At 36.6% G+C, this 15,174-nt stretch overlaps 1 protein-coding gene across 1 annotated transcript; it reads left to right on the top strand.

The window, feature by feature from the left end:
- The first annotated feature begins 4,103 nt into the window (after positions 1-4,103).
- On the top strand, positions 4,104-9,797 carry LOC137396521 (tropomyosin-like). The gene is made up of 4 exons (XM_068082824.1): positions 4,104-4,255; positions 4,775-4,892; positions 8,163-8,324; positions 9,306-9,797. The coding sequence occupies exons 1-4, from the start codon at positions 4,206-4,208 to the stop codon at positions 9,492-9,494; spliced, it is 519 nt and encodes a 172-aa protein (XP_067938925.1). The 5' UTR covers positions 4,104-4,205; the 3' UTR covers positions 9,495-9,797.
- The last annotated feature ends 5,377 nt before the right edge of the window (positions 9,798-15,174 follow it).

Below are 15,174 nucleotides of genomic sequence, written 5' to 3'. Positions count from 1 at the left end.
ATTACAATATTTATTATTAATATATAGAAGAGATGGAAATAAGGATTCACATAGGCATGTGTTGCGACGACAAATGTGTTTTCTTTGTATTCATGGTTCATTCTTGCTCTCTTGCAAACAACAGCTCTCGCCGCTAATCGGGAAGCCTTCGAGTAAAGACTCAGCTAACTTATTTAAGGAGTTGTTTTCTCTTGGTTCTAGAAAGCAAGGTTTTATAATATCCAATGAAGTGATGGATCATTCAATACCTTCGCGAGGCTGGTAATTGAACAGATAAATGTATGTATAGTTGTAATTCCGGCAATCTGAAAACGGTTTCAGCTGAATAATAATAATGTTTGCCGAGAAACAGCATTCGTTATTTTGATGATAAACTCCTGTGTATTGAACGGTCAATAGGCCTATGCCTACTCAATACCTAATCAATACCTACTCTTCTTTTTCCTTATCCAGTTTACTAATTAACCTTACTGTTTGTGAAAAAGTAAAACAAATTTTGTAATCAACGTGACAAGTCGGTAGCATTTATAGTTGTTTATAGACAACTGATCAACTTGCTTCAAATATATTGTACATGAGTATTGGTAGCACAGACCTAGAAATACTTACGTTTATTAATAGTGTAGTCCTGTGTGTATTAGCCACATAGAACTAGAGATGTATGTGTTAGTAGCATAGACCTGGAGATGTATTTATTAGCAGCATGGACCGAAAGACAGTGTATTAGTAGCATAGAGCAAAAGGTGGGTGTACTATTAGCACAGACCTAGAGATGTGTGTATTAGTAGTATAAACCTAGAGATGTGTATATTAGTGGCTTAGACCTAGAAATTTGGGTATTAGTAGTGTAGGCCTAAACCTAAAGGTGTGTATTAGTAGCATAGACCTAGAGATGTTTTAGTAGCATAGATCTAGAGATGTCTTTTAGTAGCATAGACCTAGAGATGTTTAAAGTAGTAGCATAGATCAAACATAGCATCTCCAAGCTGTACTACCACTAGTTGCCATAAGCAGTGATATGGGAGCCAGTCTGTAATGGTGTAGCAATTAGACCGCATCTCGCCTGCCTATAATTAACCTTACTCCCTTTTTCATGTGTCGGCTATTAATCCCTCCCATTCCATCTATTCAGGAGCCATAAAATCTCTTGTCTCCTACTCACAGCCGTGTAGTGATAGGTGCCATTCCGTTCCTCATTAGACCTGTCGGTGCCTACTCACATTTGCATCAGTCAGCAGTTTCTCTGCCAAATGCATATTCAGAATCAACAATCTCTGGTCAACTAGCCTTTGCCCTACTCCTGAATTTTCATCTAACCCACCGTTATCCAATAATCTGCTAGTTTTCCAATTGTTGTCTGATAACATTACAGGCAATAAAAACGATCCAATAGCATGGTTCAGATAACCAGCCATTGTCCAAAGGTGCACCAACTGGTCGATAGGTCCTGCCGAACATCTTATTACCTTGTACGTATTTGCAGGATATTTTTGGTTTGGCTTTTCCCAGATATAAATTGCTGTCATATCTGAAGCAATAGAAGACAGATAGACTTTTGATTCTTAGAATCATTGTTTTGTTCACAAGACTGAAGCAGCCATTCCATTTGTTGATTTGTAGCCTAAAAACAATGGACTACCTTCTAAGGTTTAATTATAGAGGCTTCTCATGAAGATAAAATATGGAAGCATAGATATAGCTGCTATTTGTACTGGTAGTGTGACATTTTTTTAACATAAACAACCTGGGCGAAGTCTTTACAATAAGAGCCGTGTCTGTCCCTCTGTCCAAAATAATGGCTGGGGAAAAAGATTGCACCATGCACGATTCGAACTCATTCTTATAATGAGAGCAATTTATATATAGGTTTTGGCAACAGATTTGTTTAAGTTGGTAATATTAAATATAAGTTTGTCCTTTGAGAAAAGTTACATACCTCAATGAAGTGTTTATTTTAAATAACCATACCAAAAATCTATCAATAGAGTACAAATAACATTATAATAATTATGATAAATTACATGTATTATAGAGAAAGTACCAAAGACTAGTGATGAAGCCATTCATGTTGAACACCTCTATAGGAAATTCCAATAATAGTAAATACTTATGCTAATGTGCATGTGTGCCTTGTTTATATTGAAGTACTAAATAGTTGTAATACATTTGTTAATGTAATTCACTACACTTTATACCAGACACCAACACCTTATCACATTATAGAACAGAGTTATTATAATACAGAGGCGTTAATAACTCTACTTTTTTATTGTTTATGATTTGTGTCATTCTGTAGTCTGCTTCAAACAGCCTTGATCATAAAGATCATATCTATCTATATAGTGGTAGATTTTAAACAGATTATTATATAAAAGGCTGCCAACACAGCAGTGATACTTTAATCGTATATCAGTAAAGTTGTCAATTTTTGCAAAATTAATGTTTATAGGGAACGATTTCACTTTTTTTATTACTGAAACCTAGTTTGATGTTGTGAACTGAGTGAAACTACCAACTAAGAATCAATAACTAAATTAGAGCTAATAAACTTTCAACTGCAAAATATGTGTCACACACATCGTTGTCATAGTGGATTACGATTGAAGATCATTTTAAGAAGTTGAACCTGAATATCGTTATCAAAATTGTAGATCTAGCAGATTGCGCTAAAAAGCCAGACTTTAGAGAGATTGTTACAAGTCGAGGCTTAGAAACTTACTTTCTCTATTAAGACAGAACTTAGCACTTACTTACTCCCGACAGCTGGATCACAGACAATCTCATGGCTATATTTCTAACACTAACGTAAACTGACTTCTGACTTATTACACCAAAAGACACCCAGTACAAGTGTTATATATGAGACGTTTGCTATGACTTTGTGTTAACATTTTTGTGTTATTTTAACTCTATCTTAACCTCTGCTAAAAATCTTGACCATTACATAACCTTATTCTAAGGTTTCGTGATTAGGGTGCTCTCCCCCCCCCCCCAAGGTGTGCTCTCCCCCCTAAGGTGTGCTCTCCCCCCTAAGGTGTGCTCTCCCCCCTAAAGTGTGCTCTCCCCCCTAAGGTGTGCTCTCCCCCTAAGGTATGCTCTCCCCCCTAAATTGTGCTCTCCCCCCTAAGGTGTGCTCTCCCTCTAAGAAGTGTTCTCCCCCCTAAGGCATGCTCTCCCTCCTAAGGCGTGCTCTCCCCCTAAGGTGTGCTCTCCCTCTAAGGTGTGCTCTCTCCCCTAAGGTGTGCGAGCTGTTGTTCACAGGGGTAGAAGAATCAGTCGCGAAGACGAAGAAAGTATTTGTCAATGCATCAACTTGTCTATTTGAATCCAGATTTTCATATCTTCTATACATCAAAAATAAATATGGTAACGATGGTAAGTATGATCTGTGTATTTCACCTGCCCACAAGGAACCACCTTTTGATCAAATTATAGCAGAGAAGAAGCAGGAAAAAAGTCCAAGAACATGAAGTGATACGTTTTCTATATGTTGCTGCTGTGTAAAAACATTAAACTTTTGTTAGAATTACCTTCTGATAACATATTTTTTTCACATATTCTATATTACATTATGTTTTGAAACCATTTTTTGTTTAATTCTAAACAAGGCATGTGAGATTGCCCTTATCAGGCGTAGAGGGTTCTGTGATGAAGACCAATACGGAATTACTGCCTTACACTTATCCCTGCCTTATACTGTGCTACTCCTAGAAACATGTTTAGAAAATGAGGAAGATCTGATCTGGCAATCCATTACTCCTTCATAGCCTATCACTTAAGCCACTGCGATCAACTAACTCCTGTTGTTAATATTAACTCAGCTTTCTCCTTGTCTCTTCTTTGAATAAAGGAAACCCTAGTAATCACTGGCCACTCTCCGCTAACAAGGCAATAAATGAAGGGGAAAGTTGCTTAGAAGTAATAACAACTTGAGCCTTCTCTTTGTTAGTACGTACGGTATGTGTACATACAGTACGTGTACGTGAATATATTAATGGACTAACGGGTATGTCCTTATACGGTAAACCAATGATAGGGGAGCTAAATGCCAGGCAGCATGTTCTAATACCCCTGGTGACCTTTAACCCACTCTTAGGAGAGCCCTTGGGTGAGAGATCCTTCAGTTGCTGTTTTGTGCTTGTCTGAGGAAAGGCTCCAGCTATCAATCTCGCAGTCCGTAAAGTAGATACGAGTTAGAAATCAAAATGGAGGGAGCTAACATTGATATGGACTCTGTTAAAAACAAGATGGTCAGGTATGCTACTAAAACATTGTTTTTAGATTTCTAAAACAATTCAAATATTCGTGACAATTGATATCTCATTTGGTTTTTGCATTTGATGTCTCTAATGATAGCAGTTTTACACAGTTAACTTCGAATAAACCAATTCTTTTGATGATAGATTTATATATATATATGTTATTTATTGGCGAAATACTTCATACTAAATATACAAATATTTAAACATACTAGAAAGAAAGTTATACATACATGCGTAATTATCATGACTTGGCTACTATTGGCTATACTGGTGAAAACAACTTTTTAAAACTGTTTTTGCAATTTATATTGATGATCCCTCCGGCTTGAGTTGAAGATTCATAAAGTTACCAAGAAAAGACAACTTTATGATGTTACCTTTATCAATACATTTATATCAAAATAATCTTATGCCTCTTTCAAATTAGCTAACGGCCAACAAGACTAAACCTTGATGTTTGAGCTATAAAAAGGAGGGTTGGTAATCTAGTGATACTTTAAGTATATATTCAGGCTGAGAAATGAGAAGGATGAAGCGAATGATAGAGCTGATCAGTTGGCACAGCAACTCAAAGACTGCCAGGACTCCCTTTCACAGGCTGAGAATGACAGAGATGACCTTCACAGAAAGGTAATATAATTACACTAAACATGACCAGGTCACTCGCTATACAGTAGACAGTATTGTATAGAGTGTAGTGGATGCGAAAGGATGTTTTAGCAGTTGACTGAAAACCAGCAAAACATCTGAACAAATAGCCAATTATTTCAAAATATACAAAATATATATAATGTGTATAAAAAGAGTATACTAAACATATTATTACAAGCCGTTCAAATCAAATTAGACCATAAGACAAAAAATAAAGAATGGTAAAGTAAAATTATGGGTATTGGAAGAAGAAGCTCTTTTTGAGTAGCACTAAGGTATAGCCTACTATTATATTGTATATACTTATATGTACAACATATAAGTATATACTAAGTGTTTAAAAGTATATGCTAGGTGTGTAAAAAGTATGTATGAAATTTGTCTAGTAACCAGTAAATTAAAAGCAGTCTCTTAAATGAGTTAATGCTCTTTTTATTGGTACTATTATTGTTATTACTATTATTGTTATTACTACTATTGTTACTAAAAGAAAACTATCAGTTGAGAAAAGCTAAATTATGGCACTGCTTAGCGAGTTTGGTTTAACCTCAGCAGCAAAACTACAAGTGTTTTGCAGAGCGTATCCTTTTAGTGAACATTTTACTGTTAATTCAATTGATAGCCTGAGAACAAGGTAAAAACACCCTCCCCTTTCTCAATGTTAAACATTAGAAGTAAAATGAGCTAATATGAGATGCTCTGATAGACAGTCAGTAACAGCTGGTGCTCTGTAGTAGTTGGATAGACAGTTGATAGCAGAGCTATTACCTACTGGTTTCTTAAATGTTCCCTTCGTATTAAGAGTATATACATATCCCCCCTCCGTATTACGGGTATGTTAATGAGTAGCTTCGCTAATTACATGAAACATGGAAGTGATTACCAAGAACTGAGAGGTGATAATATCTGATTGCATTCTATGGCAACAGCCAATTACCTTGTTAGGCAGTCCTTTCATTTCATTGGAATCCATTTTTGTATTGAGGCAACATTCCAATGTCATAACTAATGTCTGCATCAGTTGTTCTCTCTTATTTATTGCGTAATATGACAACTCCTTATTTGCATAAGCGTGATAGCGCAGTTAGCACATCACACATTTTTTAACAGATAAATGGATACTTTTGGTATGTATCAAGGATTTGATGAATCACCCGTTTGTAGATAGCAACTATTGTCTCCCTTTTGAATAACTTGTGGTGGCTCAGAGCTCGAGATGCTGGGCAAAACATGGTGTTGCTATGAAACCCTGTCTTGTATATGAACCGCAGAACGCCCTCGCTATACCCACACCCTCAAACCGTACTTTAAATAGTGTATTAAGTTGCTTGCCCAAAACTGTGTCCTTCTCTCTGTTAGATATTGGGTGTGAATTGATGAACTGATTTGGTTATTTTATGCCCAACCCAGTCAACCCAGCTGAGTCTACGCAATTCATTGCATAACCTTGCGTTGTTACCAAAGTGCTTTAAAGTTGTTCGTTCAGGGAACACCTCATATAACTTATATGACTAATATACCCAGACAACTTCTCTATAAATTGCAAAGGTAACTCAAGGCTTAAGAGGCTTAGCTTACTGCAAGTTTATGAGTACATCATTGCACAATGCAATGCCTCTGTGATCTTGGCTGGAGACCTCAATGTAACATTTTTCAGGTTGGATTCAGATTGTCATTCAGTGCACTTTTCTGGGAATTAAATCCCTACCCTGCTGTTTGCAGGTCAGGCGCTGTAGGTCACAGATGCTCTAATGCAAACAATACACGAGACAAATGTGTCATCTACTTGATAGCAGTACTAAACATCCGTAGATATTGTATAAAATGAATGATCGTAGGTTCAGTAAATAACACAATATATTAATGATGATAATAATATTGATATTATACAACTCCTATAACTTATATAAAAACTAATGTGACTCATATGACCATATAATTTCACTACGAACTGTCAAGGTAACTCAAGGGTTAAGAGGTCTGCTGTCAGTGACCTACTTTCAACTTGGTCTCATTTTTGTATCTTTCTTTTTAAACTTTTTTGTCTTTAGTTTATTTGACAGAGTGTCATCAGAGTGTCAGTCAGAGTGTCACTCAGAGTGTTACTCAGAGTGTCACTCAGAGTGTCAGTCAGAGTGTCACTCAGAGTGTCAGTCCGAGTGTCACTCAGAGTGTCACTCAGAGTGTCACTTTATGATCCAAAGTTAAAAAAGTTGAACTATGCACATAACAAGGCAATGATACTGTTCCTGCTAATACATACAATGTCAAATAAACCCTTCGTCCTTTAGACAATCTTTACTATAATAAGAGCTATGTCTGTCTGTTTGTCTAAAGCCATGCTTAGAGCCTTAGGAAAAAATGCTGCGTGTGTGAATTTAACTTGGATATTCGGCTTGGTAGACTGACATACTAAACACTGCACAACTCAGTCCTTTCAGCACATTTCAGAATAATTATGCGCATATTTATTATGCAGGATGATCTCTCGCGGCACACAAGACTGACAGCGTACTAGTAACTAAGAAAAACTAACTTCTCTTCCTTCATGATCGGCTGATAGTATAGAGACTTCTACAAATATATTAATTCATTGGGAAGCGTTTACATTTTTCATTCATCAACCTCCAACAACCTGTTTAAATGAAAGAGGATTTCAGAAAATCCATCATTCATATAAGTTTGTTGACCATATGTAAATATGTATGACCAATCCCTTGAAGGTCAAGTATGATGTCTGCTTAGTTTACTGCAGGCATACTGTAAGCAGAGGCTGGGCAAGTTTTTAAAAGCCATTGTTGTACAAACAATGGCTCTGTGTTCTTGGCTGGACACTTATGAGTCGAGTGACAACGGAACCTAAACAACTGGAGGCATGCTCAGTTGCAGAGAGCAATTTAGGGTGGAATGTCATCCCTGCCACCACCAGTGACCTTTTTTGGGAATTGAACGCCAACATACGGCTTATAGGTCAGGCCTTCTAGACCAATAGGCCACACTAACTGTACTAGATAATGTTCAATAGTGGTTATTCGCATTGTATAGTAGTTGTACTATGTATAGCACAGTAGTTGTACTAGATAGTACAAGTCGGCTAGTTCTGTCAGACACTATCACTTAACATGCGTGTCTGTAGATATACATGCATATATAAGTGACAGACAGACAGACTGTAGATTATATGCGAATAGACATGTATATTTAACTGACAGACTTGGATATAAATATTCATGTATAATTATTTAACAGATCCAAAACTTAGAGGCAGAAAACTACACACTGCAAGAGAACCTGAGCACAGCCAACAACAACATTGAGGAACACAAGCAGAAGGAAAAGGATTTTGAGGAGAGTGTGAATGGACTGACTCACAAGGTCTCCATGTTGGAGAAGGCAGAGGAAGACTACCTCGTGAGTATGAATTCTAGTTGGTACAGAATAGAAGTCATAATAATAACTAACAGTAAAACAAATAGAACCAAAGGAAGGCTGATTGCTTTAGTAAAGTCACCAAATTTGAGTTTTTTTATTGGTAAAAAAATTATTATTAAAATTACAATTTACAAATATTACATTAAAATTCTGTGTTTTTATCAGCGCTTCTCATTGAGAGCCCAATCAATTCTTCTTTGTAGCTTCTTATATTAATTATTTGTTCTGTTGTTTTCCTTAATAACAGTTTGCACTTCTCATGGTAGCAGGGAGTCATGAATATATAGTCTATAGCTTAAGATCATGGAAAAACTCGCGAAGTTACTTGCAACACAACTAACAGCAGCGGGTGAACTAATAAGTAAACTCATTTTTTTGTAATTGCAATAAGAATTAAAGGTTAAACCTAGTTGGAGATGCTGATGATAGCGAAAAACTGTTTATAGTTTCTGCTGCTTTAACCAGTTTATTAGGATATACTTAGAGCTTAACTATAATGATAATCGGTTCTGTCCGATGCCTCGGTTGATGGTTAAAAAAAGGATAACATCACAAAGGATTCAAACTCACAAGCTGTAGTGCAGTAAATAATCACCCTATCAACTGCACCACTACCTCTCCTAAGGATTAGTGACGAAATGCACATACAGTTATTACACCTGATGATCTCTTAATGCATACCAGACTGGTATTCATTAAAAGATCATGCATAGAGGTATGCATAGAGTACTAGTAATATATAATTCTAGTTTACTTCTGATGTGTATGCTGTCAGTAGTTTATGTAGTCATGAAGCTAATTGTAATGGTGGAACAGTTGGGCATAGACTGAGCCCCTTCAAACAGTTAGACCTTGAGGCTATCATAATATAACAATTAAATTACGAGCATGGCACAGGAGTGTGGATAATCAAAGACTGTTATTAAGCATTTCATACTTATATCTTCATGATCTGTTCAGGCACAAATCAAAGCGCTAACAGATAAACTGGAAGCTGCCGAGACTGCTGCCGCTGACCATGAAAGAGAGGCTAACAAACTTCGCATGGATAACGAAAAGCTTGAGAAGGATGTGGCCGAGTCAGAGGAGAAGTTCAAGAATATGCAGGACTCTCTGAACAGCGCTATGGCTGATCTCAACAATGTATAATCCATGCTCAACTATAGTTAAGTCCTCATTGTTGCTGAGAGGACAACTCCTGGATTCTAATAGAACAACCCGGCGTTCCTATAAAATATAGGTGATGTGGACAGTTAGTGGACTAGAGTTTATTTCTATTGCTTTCTTATACAAGACGCTTACGTTTCGCTTTTCTCTCTCTCCTTATCATATTTGTACATGTTGCGACAGCGATTATCTGACGTGAAAATGGGAACAGTGTCTGTTATATTTATTAATTCACTGCATCGGTGACCTGATGTTGTAGCAATACAGACAATGCCAGTTTTTGAATTTGCTTCTATGAACTTGTATTTATTATTCATATAAGATACGAACTCCTCTGATAGAAAGCACAACAGCTTCGGAAAGACGGTAACTCACCATGAAATATGTAATAGTATCACAGACTGACAAAGGAGACTGAATGTAAAGTAAAGGTTGATGTCATGTCTATGTCTATGTCAACTTATGAATGCTGCAAAGTAAACGGAGTAGCATTAAAACGTTCTTTAAACACTTTACAGATTAGGTTCCAACACAAAAGTTGGGTGTAAGATAATTAAGTGCTTAGCCTCAGCTCTTTAAGAAGTCCGTAGATATCAATCAGGGTTTCAGCTGTGTGAAAAGTCTATTCAATGAAGGATCATGCTATGAGCCACGACCTTAATGGTTCAAATTGAATGCTCAAAATGTGGTTGAAAAAAATAGTTGTATACTGAGCAGAGTTAAAAAATCATAAACAAAGCAATAGATATAAGGAATATTTATACAGTTTGTTTGTGCAGCCAATAGAGTTAACCAATAGAGTTTACCTTCTTTGCTTATGTATGTGAAACAAAAATCATAATATTGAGATGCCTAAAATGAAATGAATTAAAATAGTATTGACTAAAGTGAAGTTCAAAGGGAAACCTTTTTTTAACCCATAGTTCTATTCATGCACTTTGCTCTTGCGCTAAATCAGGAACACAGCAAGAGACTCTTTATTACTCCTTTATCAGCAAATCAAACAAATTTTAAAGAGATTATTTTAATAATTAGTATTGCATGACAAACTGCGTGAACTAATAGTGTGTTGGCCAATGACTGAGATATTGCTAAGGTTAGTAGGGTTACGGGATACAAGCTGAGAGTTCAGGGTAGTGAGAGGATGTAGGTAGAGAGAGAAGAATTGGTAAAGGTGCATGCTGAGTTCAAGAAAAAGATACATGCCCAAAGAAAAAAATGAAAAACAGAAATCAAGAATTATCAATTGAGTTGAACAAACGTATTTTAAAAGTTGGTAATCTAACAGTATTGTTGAGGAGTCAAGATAGGAATTGAAGATTGTAGTAACAGAAAGTTTACAAGCTGAAACATATGATGGTAAATGTAGTATGCTGGTGTCACGGAATAGAAAACGATGTTTGTCATCTGTGCGGAAAGATAGAAACATTTATTCTGGGCATAGTTTATGCAAGATTTTAAAACCTGCAACACACATGCAGAAATGAACGAGTTTGGGATAAGGCAATATGTTCAAAAAATGTGTGATGTGATTGGTGGAAGTGTGGTAAGCTAGAATACATAATTGGTAGCGCACATGTCTTAGTATAGATTTCTGTAGGAGAAATATACTTTTCATTGTTGGTATGGTGAGATGGGAAATATATATCAACTCCATTTATCAGATGACAATACATAAATTGAAAATAAAACAGTAGTGCTGTCTTTCTGTGTGTGAAATATTTGCATTGCCTCACAAAAAACATGTTTGATGAAAGCTTGTTGCCAACATGATCAACAAGTTTGAACCATGTAAAATCATCACATATGATGAAACCGAGTAGTTTTTTATCTTCTCCAATGACAGAATCTTGTCCATGGCTAAATGTTAGTTGAGAAAGGGAAAGTTAAACAGAAGGAGAGGGAAAGGAAAAGAAAGGAATCAAATCGGAAATGAGGGGTCCTTGTCAATTGTAATCACTCATGTTAGCGTGAATTGAAGGTTAGTCGAAGGCAACTAACAGAACACGCTATCATTGTGATAAACCTGACAAGGGTTGTGGGGTAGACAACTCCGAGCTAAATGCTGATCATACCCAGGAAGGCCAGGATATCTCTCACCAGGTCGATAAAGGAAACAAGGTCAATCAGCCCTTAGAATACAACTAAATTTATTTTTGTATAGTGTCTAAACAAAATATGAAGTAACCTGATTGAATAACTTCTGAAATAAAATATAATCTTACTGCAGAGCTCTGCCTGCTTATAAACAAAACATAACTTTTGGAATCTTCCTGAATGGACACGCATTCCACATCAATTGTACAATCATGAGAAATGCATGATGAGTCATGCAGTGGTTATGTACAGAGTATATTCAAATAAACTATGTAGTAGTCACAGTAAACCTTGCTATATGTACACAAACAACATAAAGTGATAGCAACACACAATACAATTAGCACAAACAACACAAAGTGATAGCAACACACAATACAATTAGCACAAACAACACAAAGTGATAGCTACACACAATACAATTAGCACATACAACACAAAGTGATAGCTACACACAATACAATTAGCACAAACAACACAAAGTGATAGCTACACACAATACAATTAGCACATACAACACAAAGTGATAGCTACACACAATACAATTAGCACAAACAACACAAAGGGATAGCTACACACAATACAATTAGCACATACAACACAAAGTGATAGCTACACACAATACAATTAGCACAAACAACACAAAGTGATAGCTACACACAATACAATTAGCACATACAACACAAAGGGATAGCTACACACAATACAATTAGCACAAACAAAAGCAAAGGTGAATAATAATAAAATCGCATATACAGCCGCATGCACTAGACATGTAGATGTATTTTGAGGGGCTTTTGAGGTTGAGAAGCACAGTTCACAAAATGACCTCCGCTGATGCTTGGGCACAGCGACCATTACTGCGGCGTGTGTTTAGGGTCTTAGTATATCTTAACTTGAGACAAACAAGGCCTTTTAGTCTTTCTTGCTGTTTGATAAATAGCATCGGGGTGGTTGGGGTTAAAATATATATATTCTAATAAAGTTATTCTCAAATTGTTGTAAATCTTGCAGGAATGAGAAGTGTTTGGTTCATTTGAAATAATTACACATAGTTGACGTCATGACTAAAGAAGAACCTCTATCATCTGGAACTAAAATTGACGCAAAAAATATGAAGAAGTCAGTTTTTCTAATTGAAATATGGATCAGCAGATTCAAGCAACCACAGCAGTCACAGGAATTTCTAAATGCAGCTTCATTTTCAGTTTTGGAGTCTCAAAAACACTTGATTTGTACACTTAAATCATTTATTCACTGAAAAAGCCTGCTTGCCTCTTGAGCTTAGTTAACAGATTGATTGTGTGCTATGACACCGTTGTAAAGACAAGCGGATTTACAAAGAGATATTGGTTCAGAAAAAGTTGAGTTTCTTCCTCTTGTGTCTAGCAAGTTGTATTTCAGGTAGCTTTGAGTACAGCCCACTCTGTTGGTTTCAGCAGAGTATGAGTGCTAGTCAGGTTCCTCATCATCAGTATGCGGTTTAAGATGATTGTCACAGCAACAATTCGGATTGTTTTTGGTTTGATGAATAGTGCTTGAGAGAAGCTGGAGTGGAGGCTACAGTTAGATTGAGGACATCCTCAATCAGGCCTGGCCAAAGACGAGCAACTTGTGGACTGATAATCAAGTAAAACCATATAGCCTTATAATTTAAGGAAGTCTCTTTGTAAAAGCACACAACTTCAAAATTACCCTTTTTTTCAAAATCCTGTGAAACCTGTCTATTTCGAAGCTTTTTCCACCTTTTTTATGTCATCTACAAACTAGTACCTCTGATAAAAACTACTAACTAGGTGTTACATTCAGATCTCCCGTAACAACAGTTCATCTCTTTATCTATATATAATCTGGTTCCTCAGTTAATCGTAAAAGTTATCCAACACAACTGTCAATAATATTTTAGAGGGTTTTTATGTGCATTACTTCATCAGATGTTAGCTTGCATTATAGCTCTGATTCTTGCATTTGAGAAACAAATTAACTTGAACAACCACCCTCTTCTCCTGATGGGCCTTTGTAAAGGAAACTGGGGGTTCCTTTACTCTCCACAAGAATAAATACACCGCGTGTATCGCCAGGGCATACAAGTTTGTTACTTGTGTGCTTAATGTTTATGCATACAAGTGACAACATGCAGAGAGATTACCGCTATCTCTGCTCAGGTCTTCTCTTCGGGCTCGTTATATAGCCTGCTGAGGCGATAGGCTCTGCCCTTTTCTTTGTTAACAACCGATAAGCAAGTCTCTTGTTGTGATGAGAGTCGGTCTCGACCGTGACCTCAATCATAAGGCTGACTCGGCAGCAGGCCCTGATCATAGTGCTCTGTCATTACACCTTGTCTATCACAACAGTAATTTTCAGAATCAGCAATTACAACCAAACCATTAAGTTTCTTAAATTATGCAAATTGTCTGGATTTGAGGCAGGATACAAATTTCTCTTTGCTCACTTCTTTGATACAATGGAAGAACCAAAGATACAGAAAAGGTTTTGAAATGGATTTAGGTTAGTAAGCTACGAGGGGTTGTCTGATCCCTGATCTACTGTTTTACAAGGATTGCAACTCTTAACTTGTTGCTGCTTTAATAAAGGAAAAACACCACTTTTTTCGGGTCCTGACAAGTGGAAATGACCAAGGAGATGCAACTGTCCTGCTGGTGCATTGTGGTGCTAGTACAATCCAAAATGCTGGTGCAATCTGAGATATTGTCAGCCTATTTGCTTATTGGAGGTGATGCTTGTTGGTGCAATGTGTGTGCTGGTGCAATGTGTATGCTGGTGCAATGTGTATGCTGGTGCAAAGTGTATGCTGGCGCAATGTGTATGCTGGTGCAACGCAGATGAAGTCAAGCTAGTTGATGTTTGTAGAAAGATCCAGTAAGATTGCAGCATGTTTTGTATTGTGCACAAGAATGAGCATATCTATACAGACAGGGCATTTAGATCTTAAAGGGCAGGCCTTAACAAGTTCAACAAGGTTAAAGAGAATAGCTAGGTACATGAGAGTTTGCAATGAAAAATTGATCCCGCCTTTAACATATGATTAGATAATGGCTACACATATAATGACTACGCATACAGAAACAAAGAATAATTTTGGATATGTCCAAGTGGTTATTTGTATCAGTCTACATCAGTTTTTACGAATCTTGGAGTGAAATAGGTTTTTAGACCATCGTTACTGCTGGTTTCAAATTATTATTATTATTATTTCTTATAGAACGTTCAATTTGTTTACCTCTTGCTAACCTATGGAGATCGTGAAATGTCAGAAAATCTTATTCACACAGAAAATCTATTGTCATTCAATGCTTCTGGAATTACCTCCCTTAGAAATCCAATTAGGAGTTGTTTAGCATCTAATAGAACGATTCGAGTTAAGTTCATAAGGGGATGTCGATGTACCTATTGCCGCTCGCATACATTTTTTTGCTTCCAATGTCTATGAAGAAAATCAAAAACCAAACATGTTGGGAATTCTAAGCAACACTGTGGACTAAAAATGGAACGGGTGGTAAACTAAAAAGTAAGTAGTAAAATCAAGCGCTAGTCTAAGATTTGT

This window comes from Watersipora subatra, chromosome 5 (genome assembly GCF_963576615.1).
Source record: "Watersipora subatra chromosome 5, tzWatSuba1.1, whole genome shotgun sequence".
Lineage (NCBI taxonomy): Eukaryota > Metazoa > Bryozoa > Gymnolaemata > Cheilostomatida > Watersiporidae > Watersipora > Watersipora subatra.
The sequence above is the reverse complement of the archived record's forward strand: the minus strand, read 5'-3'. Positions and strand labels throughout refer to the sequence as shown.

Excerpts from the sequence above, each read along its gene's own strand:
- LOC137396521 (XM_068082824.1), top strand. The coding sequence starts at position 4,206 with ATGGAGGGAGCTAACATTGATATGGACTCTGTTAAAAACAAGATGGTC. Across the intron at positions 4,893-8,162 it reads GAGATGACCTTCACAGAAAG|ATCCAAAACTTAGAGGCAGA; the intron begins GTAATATAATTA and ends ATTATTTAACAG. Across the intron at positions 8,325-9,305 it reads AGGCAGAGGAAGACTACCTC|GCACAAATCAAAGCGCTAAC; the intron begins GTGAGTATGAAT and ends TGATCTGTTCAG.